The following is a 27,082-nucleotide window of genomic DNA, read 5'->3' on the forward strand; positions in this document are numbered from 1 at the left end:
TTCTAATAAGGCTCCTTCTTATAAAGGTGCTGTTGTACTGAAGGACTTTCAATTTTGGGTTGCCAAAATACTGTATGTTCTCCTAGCATGCTACATGCTTTAACAAGCTTGTAGTTACAAACACTGGTTGCTAACAAATGAATGTTATGCTTGATGCTCCGCAGCTCTTTTCCAGAAGAGCAGTACGGTGGCCGACAGGTGCAAACGCGCCAAACACTTGCATAAGGAGAAACACACTGCACTTTCAAAAAACGATGCAAATATAAAAACACAAATGTGCCAAAACACATGCAAAGGAAGAAACATATTTTACAATATGACAACATGTGCGCAGCATTCAGAAAACATTCACCAAATTGACGAAACATGCGCAGGGTTTACTAAAAGTGCTGCATTAAAGGTCGACTGGTATAGCCTACTGTTTTTCAACTATATATTATAGGTCTCAGATATATACAAAACATGTCTCTGAAGTGTTTGGCTCAAAATACCAAACAGTTCATGCATTGTAGCATCCCATAATCCCCTCTGTTTTAGCCCTGTTTCAAAAGTGCTGATTCGGTGTATTTTACTTTAGATGAAAATAAGGAGCCACTCCCAACACTCCTCTGTGAGATATTTGGTTAACAAGAACACAATGGTGCTCTAGGAGGAGATTCGGGTGATAAGGTGGGGGGGGGGGTTACTTTGGTGGATGATTGGCTAATGGTTACACAAGACACAACATCGTTATGACATCATAAAGTGGCCAAAATCTGATCAGCTCATTTTCCGTTTTAATATCAATGGATCAGAACAAAAAGTGAGCAAATCTTTTTTCCTGAAACTTTCAGAATCTCTTTACACAGAGGGGACACATGTTGATGTATAAAATACATGAAAAAGTGGATTTAGCATAATATGTGACCTTTAACAAAACGTTGCAAATGAAAAACGATGCAAAACACAACGGAAACAGGGAAACTAAAAAGTGAAGCATACAGCGTGTGACGCTTGTTGATGTTCGGGGATTATAAAGTTGGCCTACTGTCACTGTTGGCAAAGTTAGTCTGTTTCATAATTGTAAGTGTTTTGCCACTATTATTGAAATGACTAGGTTAGCTAAGTTAGCTAGCTAGCAACTGATCTGCAATAACATTGGAAGCAATCATGCAATTACATTGTTGAGATAAGACAATAAAACATGTATTTTAGTACGTTTCCAGTAACAGTGCATCGTTTTTGAAACTGCAGCGTGTTTCTTCTAATGTAAATGTTTTGGACCGTTGGGACCTTTCGGCCACCGTATATCTGAGGTGTAACTATGCATTAGAGAGGTGTACACAAGAACTATAAATACATAATCATGCCAGAGGAGGACAAACACCAGTGGCTGTAAGGGAACATTTCACAACCCTAAATTGTTTCTGATTTCTTCTAATTGATCTATAAAGTATTCAATGATTTACTACCTCTGTCAGGTTTTGGTTATTTGTGTGTTGCTTCGTTTATCTTAGCAACACAGTTAGTAGGATTATGGAAAAACGACTTGCCCTATATTTATGAAACTTGTTAGAATGGCCTTGTCGGCGATCTTCAAGTGCCATTCTTGGTAAACCCCTAGTTACAACTTATAAACCATTTATAAAGGATGACTCTTTAAGTTTGTGGATAAAATGAATAGGAATACTCTGGTCTCTTTACAACACCAACAGAGAACAAATGGTACCACAGTGTGCATGAGATGTCACTGTTAATGTAAACCCTTTACCATTAGCACCATCTGTATATTTGGGACCGAATAGTATTTCACTTTGAGATTTGTTTTGTCCACAATCCTCACCTAAATTTCGAATCACCTCCCTGTTTAAATATGGGGGCGCTGCAGCCAATCCAGCGCCGCCATCTGGGCACCAGAGTGAGTACATTTACTATCAGTATTCCGTGAAGACGGCCCAGGATCAAGATGTCCGTCTTTACTCCTCCTCCCCTCCACCCGTGCATCCTCAGTTTCTAGGCTGGGAGTTGAACTCCTGGCAGATGTTGTTGATGATCTTGGGAACAAATTTGTAGAGGTTGTCGAACTCGTCCACGAAGAAGGAGTGCTCCTTGTCGGGGTCTGTGGCGATGTACTCCAGCTCATCGTGGGCTGCCCAGGCGATGCCGATGGAGTATGCAATCACACCTATAGATCACAGAGAGGGACAGCAGGTTACACACACAAGCCTCACATGTGTTTGTCACATCAAACACACACTGTTTGACACCTCACTGTGGACTGACACACACCAGAGGAAAGTACGTTTTGGATAATTATATTGTTTATACTGGGTTGAAGCCTATTTCCTCCAAAGTGTAACCCGCAAACTGTATCCCTGTTCACAATAGTTGAGACAATAGTTCCTCATTGTATTTGAGAGAATATATCCAGGCAGATATCCACATGGCCATCAACCACCTGACAACACAAACTTGACAAAACAAATGTAGACATAAAAATAGAAGCAGAAGTTAGAGGAAAATGTATTTGGGGTTAATGTCCCTTTAATTGGGAAAAAAATGATTATCATGCTTTTACATTTTTGTTCAGTACACTTAAAAAATGTTTCATAGATGGAAGGTCCTAAACACTTCGTGACCTGACCTTGTTTTCCTAAAATCTCCTTCTTTTTCAGATTGTATTTTGGTTGACCTCTCACCTTGGCTATGGACAGCCAGTGAAGGCGCCCTGACGTCATCGTAGGAGCGCCCATCTGTAATGACAATCATGATCTTGCGTTTGTTGGGTTTGGATTTGCTGAAAAGCTGATCTGCGGCGAAGGTGATGGCAGCGCCGGTGCTGGTTCCGCCGCTCCAGTAGTCGACGCGTTTGATGGCGTTCAGTAGCTCGGCCTTGTTGTTGTACTGGCCGAAACCAAACTCCAGCCTCTGTTCGTACGTGTACTGCACAGCCCCGACCCGCGTGTCGGTGTCAGAGATCTCAAACTCCCGTGTGATGTTGGCCACAAACTGAAGCACTGTGCGGAAGTTGCCGGTTCCCACGCTGCTGGAGCCGTCGATCACAAAGGCAATATCATTGGCATTGAGGCAAGTTTTACTGCACAGCAGGCGGTCGGTGTCACACACTCTCTTCACCAGGGGCTGCACGGCCTTCCTCAGAGCAAACCAGCTGGACACAGGCAGGGAGTAGAAGCCGTTTGTCCGACACACAGCCTGTTGGATGAAGGCCACACTTTGTTATTAAAGAGGACATATTATGGTCATTGTCAGGTTCATACTTGTATTATGGGTTTCTACTAGAACATGTTTACATTCCTAACTGTTAAAAAAACCCATTATTTTTCTAATAGTAGCTGTCTGAATATACCTGTATTCATCCTCTGTCTGAAATGCTCTGTTTTAGCACCTGTCCCTTTAAGCTTGCGTCCCGAAAACAAAAATATGCCAGAACTTTACAAAAGTAGTTCTCAAGTTTGGGTAAAGACAAGTTGAGCCAAATCTGATTGGCTTGTTTAAACCCTCGTTTTCGCACATTGTGGGTCGGTAGGCACTCACTGGAAAAGTGAGTTTTCAGGATATGTCCCCTATAAAGCACTGACACACCTGTATGAAAATACTCCACCTTGTCAACAAAGTTGGTCTCAACCAGGTTTTGTTTCTCATTATCATCCGCCCCCTCGATGGTGACAAAAAATATGTTGATGCCAGACTCCCGAGCGAGCCGAGACGCCTCCTCCACCTTGTCTGTGGGCCAGCCATCCACCAGCACCACAGCCACGTTAGGAGCCCCTCCACGGTTTCCGTTGGCATCACTGAAGAAGTGCTTGTTGATGTAGGAGAGGGCCTTTCCTGTCGTTGCACCAGGGGGCAGCATGGACACGTTAGATCATGCAACTGTCGATAGTGTTTAAAATAAAGAAGTATTTGGGAGAAGACAAGCTAAAGAGGTAAAAAAAAAACTAAAAACATATAGATTACAGAGTATGAAAGTAAATAAAATTGACACATTTTGCAAAATAAATATAGACCTTTCAAAGTGCTTATTATATAGATTTAGTGGACTGAGATTTTTGGAAGATCTAGTTCTCTCCTAACCAATATGGGCAGAATCTGCTGCATGCCACATAAAGACTTTACAAAGTAGATTGCATAGCTTTAACGGTATACCGTCACAAAAATAGTGATATCCTATCATTTAGTCTTGGTGGTCTAAACGATGGCAAAACAGGAGAGGCACTGATGGGGAGAAGCATTTACAACCACTCGCACTGTTGTGTGATTAGAGAGCACTTTTGGGCAAACACAAACAACACTATTGTACGTCAATGCAACATTTAGCAAGTCATAAAGACACATGTGGTATTGAATGCATGCTGACGCACTAACCAGGCAGAAAAACAGCACGTTTTCTCTTAAAGCTGACCCCTATGGGCTGGTAAAACCAACTGCTTTCTGGTCAGAGCGGGGGGAAAAACACAATTTACAGGAAGAAGGACTATAATTTACCCAGCAGTGTCTTGCAGCAGATTTAGATTTAATTATATCCTTGCATGTGGAAATGTACCTCGCTTGTTAACCATGCAATAATTGAGCCTCTTTTCACTTTCACACTTTAGTTTATAGGCATTTCATGTATCTGGCAGCCAGCAGCGGGTCGCTCACCTACATTGGAGAGGCCTCCCTTCTGCCCAATCTTTTCTATGGCAGACTTCACCTCTCTGGAGTTGGAGTAAGACTTCAGACTGATCTCTGTCACAGGGTCATCCCTTTAGACAAAGAAAAATCATTAGCATAATGTTTTCTTAACGAAAAAATGGCCGATAGCATCACAGCAGGAACAGGGAGGTTACCCGTATTGGATGAGGCCCATCATGGGTCCGGCCACACCCACGTTGATGGTCTGAGCCACCTCAGACAGGAAGTCCTTCTGGATCTTAAAGCGCCTCTTCCCAATACTCCAGCTTCCATCCATCAGGAAGACCAGGTCCACTTTACAATCTACGAAAAGAGGACACATCTCAGGGTTACAACAGTAAACACAATATTGTGTTTGGTAATACTTTTCCTTTTAGGTAAATGTTTGACATTTGAAACTTGAACGCTAAAGCAACGCTAGCAAAACAGTCAATGTGACAGACATTAGAGTCTTGTGACATTTTTGACCACTGTCTGATGGCAGAATAATAATCTGAGGTACATACCTGCATCACCTTGTGACACAGGCACAGGCTCAGGTGCTCTAGGTACAGGTTCCTGTTCCCTCACGTTAAAGCCTGCAAATCCAAGAAACACACATTTTAAAACCAGTGATCTACTTTTTGATGTTTTCTTTTGTAAAAAAAACCATTTATTTTCGACTGTGGCTGCGAGGAAGTGCGGTCGTCTTTCAACCAGAAGGTTGTGGGTTCGATCCCAGCCCATGCAGTCAACATGTCGAATGTATCCTTGGGCAAGATATTTAACCCTGAGTTGCTCCCAATGGCATGGCCAACGGTGTGTGAATGTGTGTGAATGTTAGTTCCTAGAGTAACATACACTGCTCAGTATGAATGGGTGTGAATGGGTGAACGACATGTAGTATGTAAAGCGCTTTGAGGGGTCTTAAAGACTGGATAAAGCGCTATATAAGTACAGTCCATTTACCATAATACAAAGCTTTTGCAGAATTAGCATGAGGGTTTGTTTGTTGCATTTTCATTGAATGCGGCAAAATTGCAGCCATTCTCTTTTGAGAGAACCCAAAAGTTATCCAGTATTTGCGGTGGCAAGAGTTATGCCAAACAGGAACTGGTTTTATCCTCAAGCAACCGTGCCATTGACTCCAAATCCAAAACCTTTCAATTACAGGCTGTGCAGAAACCTCTATTTCCTTGGATAGCCTCGGTTTGGTTTGTACTTACAGTTCAAACGAGTGTTTACTGGCAAGATGACTCTTTTGGGGGAAAATTGCAAGCTATCTCACCTGATTCATAAGGATTAGCATCAGGCTTCCAGGCATCCACTGGCTCCACTGCACAGATGATATCATAGAAGCTCAGCATTAGCACTCTACCACAAAAACACTCACCATGATAGCTACAGAAAAAGGTTGATTTATTTCCCATGAAATGGAAAATATTGCATTTTTCTTTTAAAGCTCTACTCATTATTAGAAGGCTATAGCAGCAGCAGTTAGGAATTAGTATTGCTTTATAGATACAGCATGAGTTATACAATTGTTCCTGGATACAAACAGCTGTTTTGACGCCACAACCCTTTCATGCATGAATTATGAAAGCCTCAGTCAGGATTTTTTTACTAAGTGTTATTATTGCTCTTACGGCATGAAAAACAAGATTTGAACTTTAGTTTTTTTAATCTAGTTTTTTCAAAGAGATTTTTATATGTCCACTGAGGTGGACAGTATGCGTTCAGGGTTTGAACTGAAGAGATGTACATTTTGAAAAAATGATAAATAAAGATGTGCAAACTTAAAATTACATTATAATAACATAAGTATATTGATTTAAGGCCCAAAAAGATATTGCAGATGAAGTATTTTCAAGAATAACCAGGGCCAGGGGACAATTTGAGGCCCCACGCACAGTTATTTGATGAGTGCTAGTGGAGCCTCGCAGCGGCGAAACCACGCCGCGCCACCCTAATTGCGCCACATAAGCGCATAGGTGCGCCTCAGATGAGGCCCCCCTCCGCAAGGTGTGGCCCCCTCCACAAGGTGAGGCCCCACACAGTCTGCATGATCTGCCTGTAGGGAGGGACGGCCCTGGGTACAGCAGCAGCAGTACCAGTATGAATTGTAGTAGAAATATAGCCAGTGATGCATGACGTCCACTGTAGTGGACAGGTGGTTAATCATGATTTCCTGCAAACATAAAATCAATTCTTTGATAATTTATTAATTATATGATTCCTTAGTTGTTACTTGATGTCACCACATTTTTTATACCTGCAGGGGACGCTTTCCATAAAAGGATTGGCAAGATATAGATGGGTGACTTGGTCCATGTGGCTTTCTGTCGTCCATCTTGGTTTAGAGACATGTATCATGCACTTACACTGACTTGGCACTGAGTAGCAGTGTATGGGATGATGCAATAGGGTCCTATGTAGTGGCTGATGGTGCAACTATGCAAAACAAAACAATGCATAAAACACCTTTTGAATAGCTGTCTACTGTAGTGACCTCTATGCATGAAAGGGTCCAATGCTCACCTCTAGTATGGGTTGTATCCAATGGCACTCTGCGGTTGCCATCTGATTCTGGGGTGCGAGACACTAAAAGTAAAGACATGTTATGTTAGTGCTGACAGACTGTGAAACAAATACATGTAAGCCCACCAAAGTGTTACAGCCTGCGCCTATCAGCCCCAGGTTTCATTTGGTTGGATTGTGGTGCCACTCAGTTTTCCAAAACCATGTCCCTTCTACTTATTTAGATTTGGACCTCTGCTGTCTCATCAAACAGATGGAACCATGGCCTAAAATCTGAAAGTGAGGGCTTTCTGCATGCTTTCTTGGTTTTATGTTTTGTAGTGTTAAGACTGTGACTAAAAACAAACCAAATGTGCTTACCTTTCTAAGAACTTAAAGGAATAGTTTTTTGCATTACATAATTCACTTTCTTGCTCCTGTGACAGTTAGATGAGTAAAAAAGGCAATGACAGAAGACATTTTATATAAACACTAAATGGAACAACAAAGAAATATATCGAAATGAGAAGCAAGTGAGAGAAAAACAATCGGGTGATCCATTTTCCAAGTCTGAAGTAAATAATTTTCACCTGTGGTTATGATTTAAGAATGGGTAAACAATATATAATCTGTGAAACAGGTGGGGATGGGAGTGTTGCCAAGTTAGCACACAATTGTTAATACAAGTATACGTACATTGCTAACTTAAGCCCCTTGTGGCCAAAATAAGTATTACAACAACAACAAATGATCGAGATTCAAGATCATCTGGTTTTACCCCTTACTTATTTTGAGATGGAAGATAAATTATTGAAACTACAACGATTATTATGTCACAACTTTTTTTTCACCTGTTTTTAAGTCATAAACAGGAGAGAAAACCATTAGATCTGACTGATAAAAATGGATCCGCAGAATTTGTGTTTTTCTCACATGGCTTATGTAGTAGTCCTGAGAAAAATAAAATGGAGAGACTTAGAAAAACACCATCCAAACATATAACAATGTAAAAACCTGAACCCAAAGAATTGTTAGTTCCAAATTAGAATAGAAAAACACTTACGGTACGGTCCAAAGTTATAAAACCAGCGTTCATATTCTGAGATATCAGGCCTGTGATCCCGAGCTAGAGGAGGATGTTGTGAAACCCGTTAGTATTCCCACAAAAAAACTTCAGAGGGAATAGCACACATTTCCATGGTTGAGATTGGTCATATTTTCCCCAACCAATCCCATACCATTGAAAACATCGGCTTTGTGCAGAATTATCACTCACAGCGTCTCATTCTCACATGCACTAAGAATAAACCTGCCCTATGATCTTATTTTCCACACTTCACAGGAATCTCTCATATGGCAGGCAGATGGATAACACAATGTCCTGAGAGAGACATTGCATGTACTTACAGCTGGAGCCAATTCAACACATACATGGTCAGCAGATACCTCCCTCTATCAGTCACACTAGCATGCCATGTTTGCACATGCAACATAAACGGTTACAAGGTGTAGTGGCCTGCTACTATGAAGGGGGGCAGTACACATCAAACCGTCATGTTAGACTTGGTCTTACCTGTAATCTCAGGTGTATCCGTCTCACTCCATGTGTATCCTGAGTCTGGAGCTGCATAACTAACATCTGAATGTACAGCAGAGAAGGTGCTGGTATCAGCAACTACAATGGTAACACTAATGATACACCAATTAGCCTCTGCTGCATTGTATTTAGTGCGTTTTAGCAAATGTTAGCATGGTAAACTGGTATGGTGAATATGGTTAACATTTGACCTACATGTTAGCAATGCCCTTGTAAAAGATGGATGTATTACAATGAGAAAATCTTCTCTTTTTCTTAATACATTCATGTTGTGAACATGTTAGCATGCTGACGGTAGCATTTAGAAAGAGTTGCTAGCATGTACAAAGGACAATATTTTGGTAGCGTTGGTCGTTCTGGTTGCCCTCTGTAGTCTGAGTAGTATAACCCTATAACATTTTAGTAGGCTTTGGGTTGCATACATTGAAACAGTCCATCTGGAGAGCAAAAGAGGCTAAACACATTGGCCAAAATGATCAGTACCCATTGGCTATTATCTGAATACAATTGACTTTAAAGTAGCTCGATTCCAGTTTCTTTTTATTGATCACCATAGAGTAGGCTGTGAGACAATACAAATTCTTCCAAAATTGTTCTTGACTTTATTGGGAGCTTTATCAATCAATTTTCAAAGGCCACATAGTTAGCACCAGATTCATAAATTAAAACCTAAACTAATCTTAAAGATTGCAGCCATACCATTACTCAGTTTAAAAAAGATAAAACGTTTACATTTGTATAAGAATAAACAAATGAAATGTTCAAAGAAGGATGATCTATTTTGTATTTGGTACCTGCTGGTCGTCGAGCTGCAGGGAACCAATCAGGACGAGGAAAGGAGGGAGGTGCCCAATCCCTTCTGGGAAAAGCTGTGCAGAGGAAGATTAGAAAACTGTAGGTCAAGCAGCAAGGAGGAGCATATTTGTGACCTCCACTAAACCTAGAACGTTATTAGTGGAGTATGCACAAGATGTTCAGCCTTGAGTCAGACACTAATCATACATTAGTCCCTCAGACAGACAGTGACTGAGTGGCTAAAGGATGTTTTAGTGAAGACATACTCCTCATGAAAGACACAGGAAGCCCCATGTTTCTAATTTTTCAGTTTTGTACCTGCTGCTTTTGGGATGACAATTGGTCGACAGACACAATTGTTACATGGCAAAAGCATCAGGGAGTATACTTGGCCTGATTCTTGCATGGCCTGAGATTAATCAAATATGATTGAACACTAGAAGCCCTAACAGCTGAGCGAAACAAAAACACTGCATGCATCTATCTAAACTGGCCGAGCCATGACACACACTTCAGTAAACCCCTCCCTGCGGTGGATGGGTAACTTACACAAACACACGGCCTGGGTTCTGAGGTTCCCATCCAATAGCAGCTAGAAAGAGCCCAGCGAAGCGTGGGAGTATTATTCTAAAGTTGGTGTCAAACTAGGGACAGTGTAGATAGTGGGGACGCAGAGATTAGCCAATCTGTGGCTGGTCAAAGGCTGAGCGCTCTACAGCAGACAGTGGTGTTGTTTGTTCTAATGAAACAGGTGCTTTAAAAGGATTGAGTTTAAATCTCTTCTGATCATGGCCACTTCAGTGGTCACTGCGGTCAGAAGTTCAGAGGAGGATCGGGCAGGGCAAAAGTTATATGATGAGGCCAGGCGCGCCGGATTCATTTTAGAAGTGGGGGGGCCAAAAAAAGTGCGTGTGTATGGCCCAATCCCAAACCACGCCCTACACCTTACCCCTTACACACTCCCCCTCCGTGACGGAGTGAACTCCGTGGAGTGACACATGAGGCTCCCTCCTGTCAGATGGAGGGAGTAAATACAGCGGCAAGCTTTGGGACGGCCTCCCCTCTCTCCGGCAGAAACAGGAAATGCCGTAACAACGGTTTCAAATCAGCATCTCTTTGACAAAAAATGTAAATGAATAACTCAAATAAAACTCCAAACATCTTTAATTGTGTTACTTTGCTCTTTTAGTTTTAAACCTGATGTTTATAAGCTTCTTAGTTTTTGCAACAGTCTGTAAATATACACAACTTTATAATAAAATGCACACATTTACCTTTTTCTAGACTAAAAACAGGTATGATCCTAAGTAAAAAAAAAAGAAGAGGTTATCATGAGGTTGTTAACATCGCAATTTATCACTATCGTTTAGTGGTTTTGCAAAGAATTAACCACTCTCTGTTTTTGTACCATTCTGCGTTGAAGTAGGCTACCTTCTCTTTGCCCAAATAATCTACTAGCGGTCTCCTTTTTTTCGACAGTTAGCTGTACAGCCTTTACCCGCCTCAATGTCCCGACAACAAACCTCCATGCAGTCGGAACCAGCCTGTTTCGGTTCAACGGCAGCGGTGGGGGCGGCGGCGGTTTTGACAGTTTCTGCGGCCGCGAGAGCCGCTGCTTTTGAGTTCATCTGGCTTCACTGTTTCATGATTGAAGAAGGTCCACGCTCTGGAGATGTGGATGTCAGGGATGTGACCTTCCAGTTGTTAAATTTAAGTTTGACTGTATTTAGTTTTCTTCTGCGCTGGTTCTTCTGACATGTTTGCAAGTGTATATTCTTTCTATCTAGGTTAACGGCTGACATACACAGAACAACGTAACAAATAAAGTAAACAATGTAACAAATAAACAAATCTAAGCTTTTTTATTGGTTGTAATTTACATGGATACATTTGAATGGTGAATGGTGTGACAATGTCCTATTTGGAAGAGCGCCAGGGAGAGTGGTCGACACATAAACAGAACACTAATGGTGGGAATCACTACAATCACAATACCCTCGCCAGCACGACACTAAACAAAGGGACGGACAGGCACTCAAACAAGAAGGAGCTATAGAACATAGTGGTGCGGCTAGTCACATAAGAAACAAAAAAAACAAACATTACGTGCGGAAAAACTTATTTCGAGTCGAAAACAATGTATGAAGAACCAAGGGAAAAGATAGACCCCTCGCAAACCCGAGCGAGTATGCGTCATAGGACTGCATGTGTACGCCTGTCAGTACCTGGTTCGTCTAAACAAAAGGTGGTTCTCCGACATCGCTCGATTTCATGTGAGAACCCCGTAAATGCCTCTGACTTCTGTCGGAGTCCAGATCTCCCCGCGTTTCACAGACGGGAGTTCCTCCGCACCGATTCCTTGGAACAAACGACTTACCGATTCTGATAATAGAGTCGTTGTGGTCATTAAGTTCGAGTGGACAGGACGTAAGGAGCTCGGTGACCGTGTCCGCCTCGCGTGGCTCTGGGTGTCGATCTGGGCAGTCGGGGGATGTGCGTGCTGGAGTCTGGTGGCATGGAGAACGTCCTGTTGAGCGTCGTCCAAGAGTGTGGACGACAAACACAGCACCAAACCTCGCACAAAAGGCCGAACGCATCAGTGGTAGGTGCGCTGAAGACATTGTGTATTAGTGACATAACGGGCGTATACCGTCTACCACCTCGGTCCAGTCCGCTCTCACCCGGACTTGTTCGCGTTGAGCCAAATCGCTACTGTCCGTAGCCCGAGTACCCTCCCCGCTCCTCGATCGCGCTCGTCCTCGTTAGGTTGTCGGTCGACCGCAGCATGCGCGCTCGTCGGTACCCTGAGACTCTCGTCGCGCGTTTAGGTGTATGGTTCTGAGGTGTCTCTACCGCATAACTCTTGTGGTTTACACAAAAACCTGGTTAGTCTAACATTCATGGATTGATCATATGAGAGTTGCTCTACCTTAATACTAGTCATATTTAACCCGGGATACTGTACCTGGGACATTTCTAAGTGGATCTTGTAACAAGACGGTACAATGGGGGTTATACTAACACCCATTTGTCGCTCTCGATACGCGCTCTTGAAGAAAGTATATCTGAGGAGACAATAGGGTTGTCATTTACCTTTCCGGGTGTGTCCGTACGGTTCCCGGCGCTTCGCCCGCCCCGCACCCCTGGGGGTCGGAGGACATAGTCGAGGACGGCGAAGGTGTAAAGTACTCGTCGTGCTCTTGTGTGTACCGCTTTTGACATGTGTAAAGGCAAGGGGTCCAAAGTTATTAATGGGGAGATTGTGTCTCGCGCTCTACGGCGTGCTCGGTTTGCGACAGGCTGTAACCGGAAAAATCAAAAAAAGCTAACACATATAAGGTCTAAGAGTTTTCTCGATGTCGGGATAGCTCGTGAGAACGCGCTTCTACTGTCGAAGTGAAGGAACAGCGTGGGTGAGCGCGCATGCGAGGAGTCACAGCGGAAGGACACCGGGAGGCCGGGAGGGGTGACTTTTATTACTTGACATCTTCCACATAATGTCTCACAAATATAGAGGTCTATCTGTGGGGGGCTCAGAACAAACGTGCGCAGGCACAGACACTGTATAGAACTAGTAGGTTTATTCGGTGTAGAACCGCGAAGCTGGTTATAATTTGAAGAAAAGCGCGTTTAAGATATACTATTTCTGCTGATGTTGAAACCTTCGAACGTTGCACGTCAGTTAATTGTTCGCCTCTTGCCTCATTTAAAATTGGCAGTGACGTCCCGTTGCGGCACCAAAGAGCACTCACAAAAGAGGGTTCCTTTGTTTGTGTTATGTAGCTGTGTCTATCTGGGGTATATCTCGCGATGTCGTATTAGGGGACAGGGTGTGAGTATAAGGGAGATGGACTGATTTCAGGCGTAGATTTTGTGTTATGACTAGATCGACTATAATAAAAAATAACATATATATTAAGTAGAGTAATCGATGTGGTAAAAATTTCGAACGTTCCTGTTTCTGTTGGTCGAGCGGATTGTGTCTCTCTACCGTGGTTGACGAGAGGCGTCGCGGCGACGGGAGGGATGGCGACTTCTATATACTTACATCCGTATATTCCTCTCAGTATTCGTCACCGCTGCACTGAAAATATGGATCCGGGAGACTTTATTTGTTTCAGTAACCGAAAGTCTTATAATTGTTTGTAACAAAAGCCGTTTAAGGCTACCTATCGTAATGGTCCAAAACTTCGAACAAAGCCGTATTTATTGTTGCGCCTGCTTGCCTCATTGCATTGCAGTGTTTGTCCGTATGTGTTTGTCGGCCACAAGGCGCACTCCACGTCATTAGGTTTGCTATTTATAGAAGGGATCCGAGCTAAAACTAGTAAACGACCGGCGATTATTAGTTAGTCTAGCTACCTAACGGGCTCTTCTCCTTTGAAAATTTTCCGAAAAGAGTTTTATACTGGTGTGTCAGTAATATTAATTCACTGGTATAAAACGAAGAGTATAAACCTCATGTTTTGTAGGACTAGTAATCTTGGATGCTTGAGAAGGAGGTTGTACCTAGCGGGAGGGCCCAGGTTACGTCGAGTCGCTGGTGACCTCGTCGGAAACTAATCGGATCCATCTTATTATATACAACGTCCCATCGTCGGTATATTGTCCACACACATTCATAGTGATACAAGTCACAATGGAGAGTTAGTGTACCACGGCACAGTTCGGCAGATGAATTTTTAGTTATNGCTTCCGGCGCCCTTGGATGAGGCCCTCTGTGTCGCGAGCGTCGACGGGGGTGGGTGGGGGGGTACTAGTGGGGCGCTTACACTGTAGGTGCGCCGCATTTGCAATTCAGATGATGCTCCCTCCGCAAAATGAAGAACCCTCCGCAAGATGAGGCCCCCTCCGCAAGGTGAGGCACGCAGTCTGCGTGATTGGCCTGTAGGGAGGGGCGGCCCTGGAATCGGGTATACTAACCCTCAATGGTTGTTGCTCAGTTATAAGCAATATTCATAACGCTCATTGTCATTTCAGAAATTGAAATGTTTAGTTCAATTCACCCAAAGAATCCACTGTACATATTGCAAAAAACTAGGATTACTATTGTGAGGCTGTAGGCCTTATCATTTTTTTGTAATGCTTTTTACTATCATTATACAGTGCATTTTTATAATATTTTATAAACACGGGGTCAGGGAAAGTGTTGCATTTTAACACCAACAACCAGAGTCTTGAGATGTTTTACAGAGGTTTTTTCATGAATTATTTTGGCTGTCAAGTGGGCATATCTCATTACAAGTGTGAGTCTTAACTGCGTCGTAATGTATCCAGAATGCTAAGCAATAAATGCAAACATCTGTTTAGGGCAGCCGGTTGGCAAATCGACTCGGGAGTAAACCGTTCAACTCATAAACTCCAAAGCCGGCAAACATCCACCCTGCTGGAGTGTCCTTGGGAAAGAGTCTGAATCCCTTCTGGCTCCAGGGGCGCTGTGTAGCTGATCCTTACCTCTGACTTCTGACCTCGAGCTTAAAGTATTTCCCTAAGGGGTTAAATAAAGTATCACTAGTTATCCACAAGCTACCTATCTGAATAGCTTCTCTGTGCACCGGTCAGACACTCTCTCTCAGCATAAACAGACAATGATGCCCGGCTTAAAACAGCTCACACTGCATTTTAGGAATCATATCATACAATCAAGCACAATTTAAACGGATATGGCTCCATCTAATTTTAGGGATCTATGGTTTTGCATTCCACAGAAGCCAAAACAGAAAAGCATTCTTCAGGGAGCCAAACCCAGGCTGGTTTGACCGTCTAGAGCTTTCTATTCCTGACAGGCTGGAGAGCGGATCCAGATCCTGCAGCGCTGTGGATGGGTTCATGTGTCTCTCTGGGAGAAGCACCGGGCCACTGGATGCTGCTGCTTTCATCTCTCTCTTCCTTTCTGCAGGCTTTAAAAAGCTAAGGGAAAAGACCATTCCAGATGGGATCTGTCATAAGATGTTATTACTGTACGGACAGATCACCATTCTCATTGTTGTTTTATTGAAGCGTTTGCTGAGGACAGTGGAGATTCGACACAGGATGAAATCAGGACAGTGATAAAACAACCTCAAACTTATCTGAGTTGTGTGACATACCATCTGACTTGTGTCTCTTTGTGGTCATTTTTAGTAACTTCCTGTTTTATGCATGTCTCTTTCTCTTTCAGTGATACTTTGCAAGGCGGCCCACAGGACCTGTCCTTGGTAGTACCACTCATAAATCCGTTCATGGGCCGCCTATTGAACCAGCAATCGCAGAGGGAAAGCATTAGTGCTGCTTTATGCAATATTTTGTCTGAGGTTTTGTTGTTCTAGGTGTTTCCCTGTTTGATCAAACATCTTGATTCTCTATATCAGTGAGTGTGTCTGATGGTGCATTGCATGAACTCCCGCTCAGCGTCTGGAGAGACTTACCAGGGTTTGACTGGCTCATGGTTGGAGTCCGCTCGGGTGGAGCCGGCTGAACCCTGTTAAAAGCTGTTTGTAGCAATGAAAAGTAGGCAGATAGAATAAAAGAGGAAAAGGAGGGAGGGGGGGGAGGCAGAAGAAAGCTTCAGTTCGGGTGGCTCCATCCACAAATGCAGCACAGCTGTTTCTCTTCAAGTGAAAGCATTTTCTCGCAGCATGATATCAAAAACGAAAGGATATATGCTGGGTGCATTTGCAGGCCTTCATTTGCCTCTTTTCATCTTGGAAAATGAAAACACGTATAAGAGGATGTACCCGATGACAGAGAACAGCAGTTATCTGGGAAGGAATGTTAGCTGAGATGCCTGATGGAGTGGATTAGTGTTGACCCCGGGGTGAAGATCACAGGGGCTTATGGGTGTGGATACGAGGGTCAGACTTACAGCGGCCCACGTCTCCTGGATTCTTGTTCGCAAAAAGACATCTGTCCCCTATGCTGCCCTTGGCCAACATTCCCTGTCAGTCCCGCCATGTCTTTTTTCTTTGAATGTGTGTGTGTGTGTGTGTGTGTGTGTGTGTGTGTGTGTGTGTGTGTGTGTGTGTGTGTGTGTGTGTGTGTGTGTGTTAATGAAGAGGCAGACCTGGGCCAACTGGAGAGGAGGGTTGTCTCCTGATAGCTGAACCTGCATCTGGTCTGCGCAGACCTGGGGCCGAGAGGGTGAGACAACTGTGTTACGACTTACGAGACAACATGAAAACACATTCTTACTTTTCTATTCGCATTGCTATTGAACATGGTAAAGGTTAAACATCTCGACCTTGAAGGACAACAGAACAGGGTAATGCTTTACATAAGGTTCCTTGTAATAAGGTAATTATGCCTTGTAACATTATTATGCATTACAAAGCATTACAAACGCATGTATTGACTATAGCGAACATTGTGCTTCATAGCAAAACTATTGTATTTATATGTAATATTTATATTCACATTACCTTACCACATCTAATGTTTTAGTTGGGCAGTTGTAAAAAGCACAGTTGAATAATTGCATGGTTATGGCTAATAAATGCATAATTAAAAAATAAATAAGCAAAGGTGTAATAATCACATAAGGTAATACATGTGTTTGTATTGCTATTATTAACTATTATATGAAACTTGTATTTCATTGTATTAATGTTCTTAAGCAGTCTTTAACTGCTTATCAATGATTTATAATTAAAAAATAAACAGTTATAATACGTTTTTAATGCTAAGTAACATTATCAAAAGATAATAATGTTACTTAGCATCTTATAAAGACTCTTGAGAGCTGTTTTACCCTTATTACATGAACCTTAATATAATTAGAATGGAAGTTGGGCTTCTTCTGAACATTTGGTCCACCCCAGGGTTAAAAGACTAGTACAAGTATTTAAAAGCATCTGTTTACATACAGAACAGAGATGCCATGCAGGGTTTACAGATATCAGCACAAAGAAAAGATAGGGCAAAGAGCCACTGGAGGAGTGGAGTGAAGACAATCCCTGGTGAAGGTAGAATGAAAAAAGACACATCATGATGATTAAAGTTGTTTTTACCTGCACTGGTACGTTGTGGGAATCTATTGGGATAGGCAGCTCCTCTGAATACTTTGGAGAAACGCCACGGTTTAGTTAAAGTATTATAGGTGGTGTAAAGGACTTTCCAAGAGAAGTGAGTATCAACATACCTTGGCTGGGAATCTTTCCTTGAGCACTCTGTGACTGTCCTATCCCAGTGATGAGCATGGGCGAATTTAGACAACACAATTGTAATGTAAATACAACACAGTTTAGGATTAAGCATAACTTTATCACCCAGGCCTGTTTACACTTTTATGGCTTGAAAGTAAACTGAAACGATTTCCAATTTTAAATACAAAAGTTGGGGCTTAGATAATGACAAACTTGTTTCGAAAGCAATACCACTGATACCCTTAGTACACAATAGGGATGGGACGATATTGGATAAATTGCGGATCAAAATAAAAAAAAGCTTGCACTCAGTTGATCGTGGTAATTTTCCATTATCGTGATGATAATTAATATCCTCATTAAATATAAGACATTTAGTCTTCCCCTGAAAAAGATGATCACTAAAAAAGGTGATTTAGCTAAAGTTTAAGTGCACTTTTAAGATTTTCTCCAATTTTTAGATGATTATCGTGAATCACAACTATGTTGGCTTGGATATTTGACATTTTCATATCGTCCCACCCCAATACACACTATTCCCCGATGACTGCATGCTTCATGAGATAACACATATTTCGGCATACATCCCAGTGTAAATAAACAACCCTTACAACACCTCATGCCACCCTTTTGTGCTTTGCTCCACTTACTTGAACCTGCGGTTGCCACAGAGGCAAGGTATGGGTGACTGCTGCCTGGATAGAACAAAGACAAATGGGGTCCCAATAATGGAGAGCAGAGAGATAATGTTACAGAAAATGAAGGAGAAAGAGACGGTCGGGAGGTTGTCTGGCACACCGCCCATCTAATTTACACACATACCTTAAGATATTGCAGTATTGTCTGCTCTCTTTAGCCACATCTCTATCCAAAACAGGGCGGATGACTCGCAGTGATTACTCTCTGATAATGTTTTAATATAATAAGAGCGATGAAGGCTCCAATGATCAAGTGTACAGTGAAGTCAGTCAAGCAACGGAGCTGCAGCGTGCTACTTTTACAGACCAGCTGCAATTTGTCATGATTGCAGTTGTGACTTGTAATTACCGGCTGCAATCATTTGTCTTCATCATTCACTTTCACACAAATGAAAGCTTGTTCTTGCAAACAAGCATTTCTAGCTACAAGCAGCTAATGTTAGGGAGACGTCAGCTAGGCGGGGTGCTGCTGCAGTGGATCGTCTGTGCGGACTGGTATTATTGGATCATTAACAGCATCCTGCATCCAAGTAAATACTCAATCCTGCACATAGCATACATAGATCCATTAATTTAGGTGAATGAATTCACTTTTTGTACATGTATGTACGCAACAAAAAGCGTTAAAACAATGATGTAAGTGCAGTTAAGTCACCTGCATCCCTGACTTTATGGACAGCAGCCCGAGGCTTGGAAGTAGTGGGTGGTGGTGGAGGCACAGTTGTGGTGGTGGTGGGGGCCAGAGTGGTGGTGGTGGGTTCAGGTGTTGTAGTTGTGGTGGGTTCAGGTGTTGTTGTTGTAGGAAGCACTGTGGTGACCGCAGGCGATTTGGCCTCCTTTTGACCTGGAAGGAGACTATAGATTATGAAGGCGGTCATGTACAAGACGGATGGATAGGGAGGAGGACAGTCACAACTTTGTCGTAAAGCATTCTTGACATGTTTCAATGGACTCCAACTCCTCATTCAACAAGAGCGAAGTTCAACATGTCAGACTCGAAAGCAGGGATGTCTGCCTGATAAACTTTGCTCTCCGGAACGCACTTATTTTAAATCTAAGACATAATCGTGTTCAAAACTGGGCAAAAACTGTTTGAAAAGTGTAATATTTTAAATGTCGTTTGACACTTCATAGCGGTTATATGTCATCTAAATCTAATCGAGAAACCCTCGGATATTTTATCTATATTTCTCTTAGTTTTAACAAACATGTCTAGACATATTTTGCCACGTGAAGCTAAATCATTGCATGACAGATAGGTTTCCAAATTGCATTTCTGCCTATGCATTGTGCCCTTTTTGACTACACACAGACTGTTCACATGCATGCAACCAAAGCCTGCTCATATTTGATTGGTCAGTACAACTCATACTTGAAACTCTGCCGATACAGAAATCTTGTCAAGTTACCTTAAGAGATTAACTTTGCCCTATTAAAAATGTCATTGTAAAACACCAGCGAACAATGAATCCACTCAGCAACAAGCTAAATGTTTTGCACCTATTCTTGTAAGAGAATCTTGTTGCAAGTATAAAAATAACCCTTCTCTCACTTGTTTTCACGTAGGTCGGTCTTGAGGGCACGTAGTCCAGAATAGATGGGTAGATCACTCCTTTCTTGGGCTTCCCCACTGAAACACAATCAAGTCAGCTGTGGGTTTGAGTGAAAAAGAAATGTGTTTGACATTGTTTGCTTCGCCAATAATACCTGAGACCACGAACGACTCCCTCCACTTAGGTAGAGACAGAGAGCGAACCCCATTGGAGTTGCTGCCTTTGTAGAGGTTCTGCCCGGCCATCTTCCTCACTATCACCTTCCCTCCTGTGTTAGTGATGACGCCACTGTTGACACAAAACTAGTTATCAGATGTAACAAAAAACATAAAGGTGTCTTTATTGCTTCACTATTATAAATCTGCTGTTAACCTGTGGATGGCTGCATTGCAGATGCTGGAGATGGAGGCGAACACGCCGGTCCCATAGACTTGCTGCTTTGTCTCCTTACAGTGAGCAGGACATTTGGCTATGAACTCTGGGAGATTGATCTTTCCCGCTCTGACATCGCACTCTATGTCTGGAACAACTGTGGAGGAAGAAGAAGAAGATGGTTGAGGACAAACTATAAGATGGGTCATAATTGTTGAGGTAACATATATACGATTGTTTTGACCAAAATGTAATTAGATCTAAAATAATCGGTCAATTAATTGATTATTGAATTGCCAGAAACATATCTGACACTGTGTTGGTAATCAAATCATTCTTGAAGCTAAAATATGAACCATATGAAGGTCTATTGGGCCATTGTAGGAAACAAATATTGAGGAATATTCAGGATAATAAATTTAGTTAATTTGTAAGTTTAGGAAAAGTGTAGAGCGGTTAATGAACAAGGAAAATAGAACATTCTCTGAGATTTTTAAGTCAGACATTTGGAGATTTAAATTTGTAACACTTTGTTCATAATTTATTTGAATTATGGGATAGTTACTGTATGTCTGACTATAATACATTGAAGTTGTCATTTGAAGAATTAGTTGGGAGAAAAACAAGCACATTTGAAAGCATCACTTGATATATTAGAGAGAATTTTAATGATATACTACTTTTTAAGCGAATAAGAGAGACAGCAGTGGAGACAATAACACTGGGACTGACGGAGATTACAGGAATACTTGTTGATCATGTCTACCTTGCTTTGGCTTCTTGTTCTTTGATCCTTTAGGCTTGGCCCAGCAAGCACAGGACAGCAGGAGCGCTGCAGGTGAGGCAGAGGGAGTTTCACATAATAGCAGACAAAGTATCATAATTATCTGTGTGTTTACTGTGCACACAAGACCCCTCAGAGGGTGGTGCTGTTTGATGATGTGAATGTGCAGAAAGATAAGGGAGTTTTTTGGCAAATATGAAACATTATAATGGAGGATGCCAAAACCAGCTGTACTCCTGCAGAGAGAGAGCCAGGTTGCTCACCCAGGCAGATGGCAGTGACGGATGCTCTGATCATGATGGGTGGTGTGCCGGTTCAGCAGGTCTACCAGATGTCCTCTTCTAACCTCCCAACCTTGGAGAGAGAGGAGAAGCTGCAGAATTTCACTGTTTCCCCCTCAAACTCATTTTCTGCTTTCTCACTAAAAGTAACTTTTGAGACTTTGCTCAACATGTCTGAATGTGAAAGCGTTGCAGTGTCAGCTGGAAACTAGACAGAGTCAACTTGTGCCACTGTGGTATACTTTCCAGAGATTTGTTGATATATAGCAGACAGGCTTCAGACTGTAACTACACACAGAGCTGAATGACTCATCCAGCATCCGTAAAGAATTTTGAAAACAATTATTGTAACTCACATAAATCAAATATGGATTATATTTCAGCAAAACCTCTTCTAATTATCTGGGTTACAAAAGGCTGAAAGTATTTGCCAGTCAGAAGCTTCACAGCGAACATCTGGGCTGAGACAAAGCAGAAAGCAAGCTCTCTATCTATGGAGTCAGACTCAATTAAAGAGCACACACAGACACAATTTAATGTATAAGGACTGGAGAGCTGTGTTCAATCAGATGGCTTCTTTGTTTGACTCTAACAACCACATGAAACTGGGTCCCAGTCTGAACTACAGTATGTTTACAGCAGACACAGAAAAGGTCTGTCATTCCAAACCAAAAGGTATGATGAAATTAGAAGGCAAAAACAGGAGTTGGAATGTTGTAGTAATAATAGTGATACAACAGATAGTCTGAACAAAGACAGAGGGTCAGAGAAAGTCTTACATGGCTGGCAGATTAACTATCATTAGAACGCCAGTCCATGCTCCGCACAACAGTGATGGGATGGAGCTCCCCTTGGAGAAGTGATGACCTACGCTCGGTGGTACAAGAGGAATGCTGAACCTCCCATGAGGGCGGCGTCCCGTCTGTCACTGCCGCCACACACCGGCAGGTTCAATCTGATCAAGTGGTGAACATGTAATCATACAGCGACCTCTGAAGCAGGGTCAGGTGTGATGCAGTTCAAACTGTTAGCAAAACAAAGTATTACTGCGGAAAACGCAGTGTTAAGATTCACCTGTCACTCTAGCAAAGTTATGCCTAGATAAGTACGATTTAAAAACATTTAAAGGTAAAAAGTCATTGGCTTTATTGATTTTTTGTATCCATGATGATTGTATCTACTCGAGTTCAGAGTTGTACATAGTATTCCCATATGTAATTCATAAAATAATATCAGTCAATCACTCATTAGAGCACAAAGTAGGCTTTGACAGAAACATATATCTAATTTGAATAGTTCTGAGATGTAAAATAGTAAGTTTTAAGTGCTGAGCTGTCACTTGGCCTCAGGACCTACATTTATGTTCTTCGGAAACAATAAGTCCCACAGCAACAAACATTACCGCATGGCTAACCACCATATCGGATCTTGCTAGCAACATTTTTGGCATATGAAATATGGTAATTCCGCACCCTACTCTGCTTTAAATTGGCATACTGATATTTTTACTCTAATCCTAACTAATCTTCGTCCTCATACCCAAATGTAACTAGCACAAATAACTAAGCCAAGAAGTAGTAGCCAATCAGAGGCAGAGTTTGTTTGGTTCATGCTTTTGCCATAAAAAGCATTAGGCAGGTCAAGTGACGTCATTCTGCATTTTAATTAGCCATGTGCCAACAAATGTAGACCGGTTTTATTTTAACATAGGACAAGGATAAAGAGATAAAGATGAGAGGGACTAGAGTTTACCCTTGACTTACTGCAAACTACAGGACCTCAGGAATTCACAATTTCTAGCCAAGAAATTCTGCGATGTAACCCTCATAATACTACAACATGTTGGGTTTACACTTTGTATAATAATTAAAACACGTTTCTTTCAAATGTATTAACCTTTATGATTTATAACCTTTAGACGCAGCCAGGTTAGCTGTTGGCTGCTTTTACTATTGTAACTGTAGCTGTAACTCAGCTTAATATTAATCTCTTTATCTTACTCTCTGCAAGAAAGTGAATAAGTGCATTTCCATAAATATTCAAAAATACATTCAAAACTCGAGCTGGAATCACCAACTGTCGCCCAAACGCATTTAGTTCTGGATTTTCATTTAATTGGTTTGAAGTAAACATGAGTGAGCAGTGTAATGAGGTAACATAACATATCATGTTAAGTTAAAATGAATCCAGCTTGCGGTTGGCAGTGATAGGAATTTCCCTGATGCAGCTCTACATTTTTATCTGACATTCATGAGCACTGACATGATTTTTCCAGAGTGTTGTGCTTTGACAGGCAGATGGAACCTTGCTGCACAGTCAGGACTACAATTTGTCCTCGCGGGGAAAGATTGCTGAAGCCGGGAACAAGCTGGGACAGATATGCTTCATCTACAGTTAAGGAGACAGACCTGCAGCATGTTAGAGGTGAGTCAGCGCGCTTCACTGGAAAATGAAAAATACAAAACTGGTCTGTCATACACCTGCGCCGAAACCTAGACCGTCAACACCTCTTCCCCAATGTAGAGCTGCTCCTAAAGAAGACTTCTGTTCAGGGACTTGTTCCTTTGAAAAGTCCTTTGATGACATCATTGTAGGACAAAATGAAAAAACGACAATGATTTGAGACCTCTTAATGTGTGTTCTCAGTGTGAGCCTCTAAATGCCTCCTTCTCCAAACAGTGAAACGTGGGGCAAATGATATCCTTTGACAAACACCGCAGGGAGTTTCCTGTACAGTAGATAATAGATCCTGGGGAGACACAATCTCACACACACACACACACACACACACACACACACACACACACACACACACACACACACACACACACACACACACACACACACACACACACACACACACACACACACACACACACACACACACACACACACACACACACACACACACACACAAGTTCACCTAAAGGATAAAAACAACTAATACAGGACGAGATCTGTGATAACTTATCACATGCTCAGAAAGCTTTGGAGACTGCATGTGAGGGCTTTCAGACCACCGCTTACCACCCCCATAAATCACCAACAGGGTGGGTTATTGTGTCGTATCTGTCGTTGTATATCTTGCATACACCTGTCCTGAACTTCAGATAAGGCGTTGGTTGAGCACAGCTTCTGCTGGCCTTTCACTAAACAGATCTACTGCAGATTTCCTTTGTGCTAGGCGGGGACACAAATCAAACAAACTATGAGAAGCCATCCAAAAAGTAAGCAAAGTAATTTTCCAAGACACTGCAAGAGATGAAAGCTTCTCTCTAGGGGCCTCAGTCCCTTTCAAACCCAGGAGCTCAGACGGGTCACATATTTTGAGGAATTAAAGTGCAATTCACTGCAAAATAATATTCTACAATGTGGATTACATGCAGAAAACACTAAGATTACAAGGCCAAGCCGTTGCAGTGAAAATTGCATTTTCAGCTCCTGCAGGCAAATAATGATGCAGGATGAAAACCTGGCAGCTGTATAACAGGTATACAATGGCTTTAATGCAAACAGGATGTACGGTAGCCATTAAAAACGTCAGCTCACAATGGGTTCTCAAAGCTTGGGCAGACCACACACATGTCTTAAAAGTGTTTTTGATAAGCCCTGATAATGCACAGCTCCATGCCAAACACATGGACTGTATTTAAATCTGTTCCTGTTTCAGCAGCACTCCCAACCTGTGTTGGCCAGTCTGAAGGCAAAAAGGGGACTGGGGCTTATTTGAGTATCATAACCCACCAACAATTTGGTTTCACAGTATTTCTGAGTGATGGCATGAGACAGTATTTACACACACCTAGTGCCAGGGAGTGTTAAATCCCAGCATTCACAGGTGTCAAAAGTGTACTGTAAGCATATTAGGTGTGCCAAGTGTTGTAGCAACAAGCCAACTAACCATATGAGAGATCAGACACAGGGGAAAGCCAACATGTCTCTACAAAGTCATCTCTGTGGACTTTTGTGCTGCTGCTGGGACAGTATTTGTTTATTAAGCACAGAACAGGCTGAATTACTTTAATTCTTGGCACAGGCTTGAGTGCAAGCCACAGCCTGTCTGCTGCTGGACATGTTGTATAAAGACCACCTGTGCTTAATCAGACATGTCAGAAGGAATACAAAGAGAAATGTCAAACATAATGTGCAAGAAATAAAAATCCGAAGAGCGCACTCTTGGGGTTTGTTGATTATAATACTTGCAAAATGAGTCATTTCAAAATAAAGGCTTGGGCCAGCCGGATAGAAATGTAAATACATAATAGCTGGATCATTTTACACATATTTTATAGTAGGCTAGTATGAATGACCATGAAATGGCTGAATTCATTCGGCTAAAAACCCCACTTGAGTAAAGAGGAAGGGGTGTTTACTAAAAAAAGGCAAATAAACAGAGAGTAACAAGCACTGACTTTAAGCACACTTGGGCAGCCTGTCAAACCCCACAAGCCCGGCTGAACAGAGTCATAAATTGTTTTTCAAAAAAAGGATGACCTAAATACGCAAGTAATCCGTGTGGTGTTGTTTAACATTCCTTACAGACTTGATTATCAAAACACAAGATGTCATTGGACGCAATGCATATCAATTACGCGCGATTCCATTTTGAAATGGATAATTAATTCACACCACGCAGCAAACACAAACTCCCCTGTTCATATGGAAACTAATTGAAGCTTTGTGTTAAAAGTCCTCATCTCCTTAAAGCATTAAAGGTTAACTTACCTGGGAAGATAAAATAGTCCTGTAGGCGTAAAGTAATTCCCTGCGCACTTTTCCTTTTACGCGTTCATTGAAAAAGCAAATTAGGACCAGCAGGCGTGTGAGCGAGCGCTGAAATGTTCCACCTGGACTTTTACTCCTGCATGATCGGAGAGCTCATTAAAAGTGGAGGACGGGACGGGGCCAGAGCTTCCCCTCTTTGCCCGTCCCACTTCAGGCACCCAGCTCTTCACCCAGGCAAAAGCAGATCAGTGTCCCGGGGCCATCAGGAGAGGATGCAGAGACTTGGCACTCCGCGGCACAGCGGTGCAAGCATCCTTTTGTTCGGTTGACATGGTGTTTAAACAGGAGAATCTACCACGTAGGCTAAATACAAAGTTTTAGCATGCCCAAGGATAGAATTAGCTTAATTCGGCTGTAAGCTGCATAGTGACTCTTATGCAAGGGGGGAAGAATGAGCTTCTGATTTATTGTTCTGCAAAAATCTTCTGACTGAGAAATAAATAAAGTAAAAGCAGGGGGTAAACTCTCACCAGAGTCATCACCCCTCCTCCAGCAAGCAGCTAATTAACACCTGTTTGAGAAACAGACTCTTTAAATCACTTTACTCTGGGGTTTGGGGCTTTTTTCTGCTGCTGTGGTCTATGCAGGGAGAGCCTGTTGCTTTATGCAGATTTGCACTAAGGCTGCAGCAGTTATGCATTATATGGATGGTTATGCAGAAGCTGATTGGCATTTTGATTTAAAGGTCTTAAGAGCTGTTGTAAAAGAGCTCATTGTGCGTGTGATTATGGTATTCACAGAAACCACCTCAGGAACTTTTTAAAGATTAAACCTTCATGGCTCAAGTAGATAATTGCCGGTTGATGTTGATTGAAAAAAAAACTGCTGCTATTTCAGGGTAACTCAGTTTTGTTCAAACAGGGTATTGAAAGCTTGAAGGCAGAACATTTTTATAAAATTCACCACACCCATAGAAAAGTAGAGTTT

General features: G+C 42.2%; 1 protein-coding gene across 3 annotated transcripts; it reads right to left on the reverse strand.

Moving 5' to 3' along the window:
- Positions 1–700: 700 nt before the first annotated feature.
- Positions 701–26,421, reverse strand: vit (vitrin). 3 transcript variants are annotated; one of them, XM_010778794.1, is made up of 23 exons: positions 26,096–26,420; positions 21,353–21,443; positions 21,072–21,137; positions 20,306–20,462; positions 20,088–20,221; positions 19,933–20,010; positions 19,036–19,224; positions 18,333–18,377; positions 17,679–17,717; positions 17,548–17,598; positions 16,605–16,667; positions 15,970–16,032; positions 9,562–9,636; positions 8,744–8,809; positions 8,234–8,296; positions 7,192–7,254; positions 5,942–5,989; positions 5,181–5,252; positions 4,830–4,977; positions 4,642–4,745; positions 3,602–3,828; positions 2,679–3,192; positions 701–2,164 (listed from the first exon to the last, which is right to left on the reverse strand). In XM_010778794.1, exons 2-23 carry the CDS (start codon positions 21,384–21,386, stop codon positions 1,986–1,988), a joined length of 2,478 nt encoding a protein of 825 aa, XP_010777096.1. In that variant the 5' UTR covers positions 21,387–21,443; positions 26,096–26,420; the 3' UTR covers positions 701–1,985. The 3 variants fall into 3 exon arrangements, with proteins under 3 accessions (XP_010777096.1, XP_010777164.1, XP_010777240.1); XM_010778862.1 differs by lacking the exon at positions 8,234–8,296 and having other exon boundaries at positions 26,096–26,421; XM_010778938.1 differs by lacking the exons at positions 17,548–17,598; positions 17,679–17,717; positions 18,333–18,377 and having other exon boundaries at positions 26,096–26,421.
- Between the last annotated feature and the right edge of the window lie 661 nt (positions 26,422–27,082).

Source organism: Notothenia coriiceps, unplaced genomic scaffold, assembly GCF_000735185.1.
Source record: "Notothenia coriiceps isolate Sejong01 unplaced genomic scaffold, NC01 NC01_scaffold00000281, whole genome shotgun sequence".
Classification (NCBI taxonomy): domain Eukaryota; kingdom Metazoa; phylum Chordata; class Actinopteri; order Perciformes; family Nototheniidae; genus Notothenia; species Notothenia coriiceps.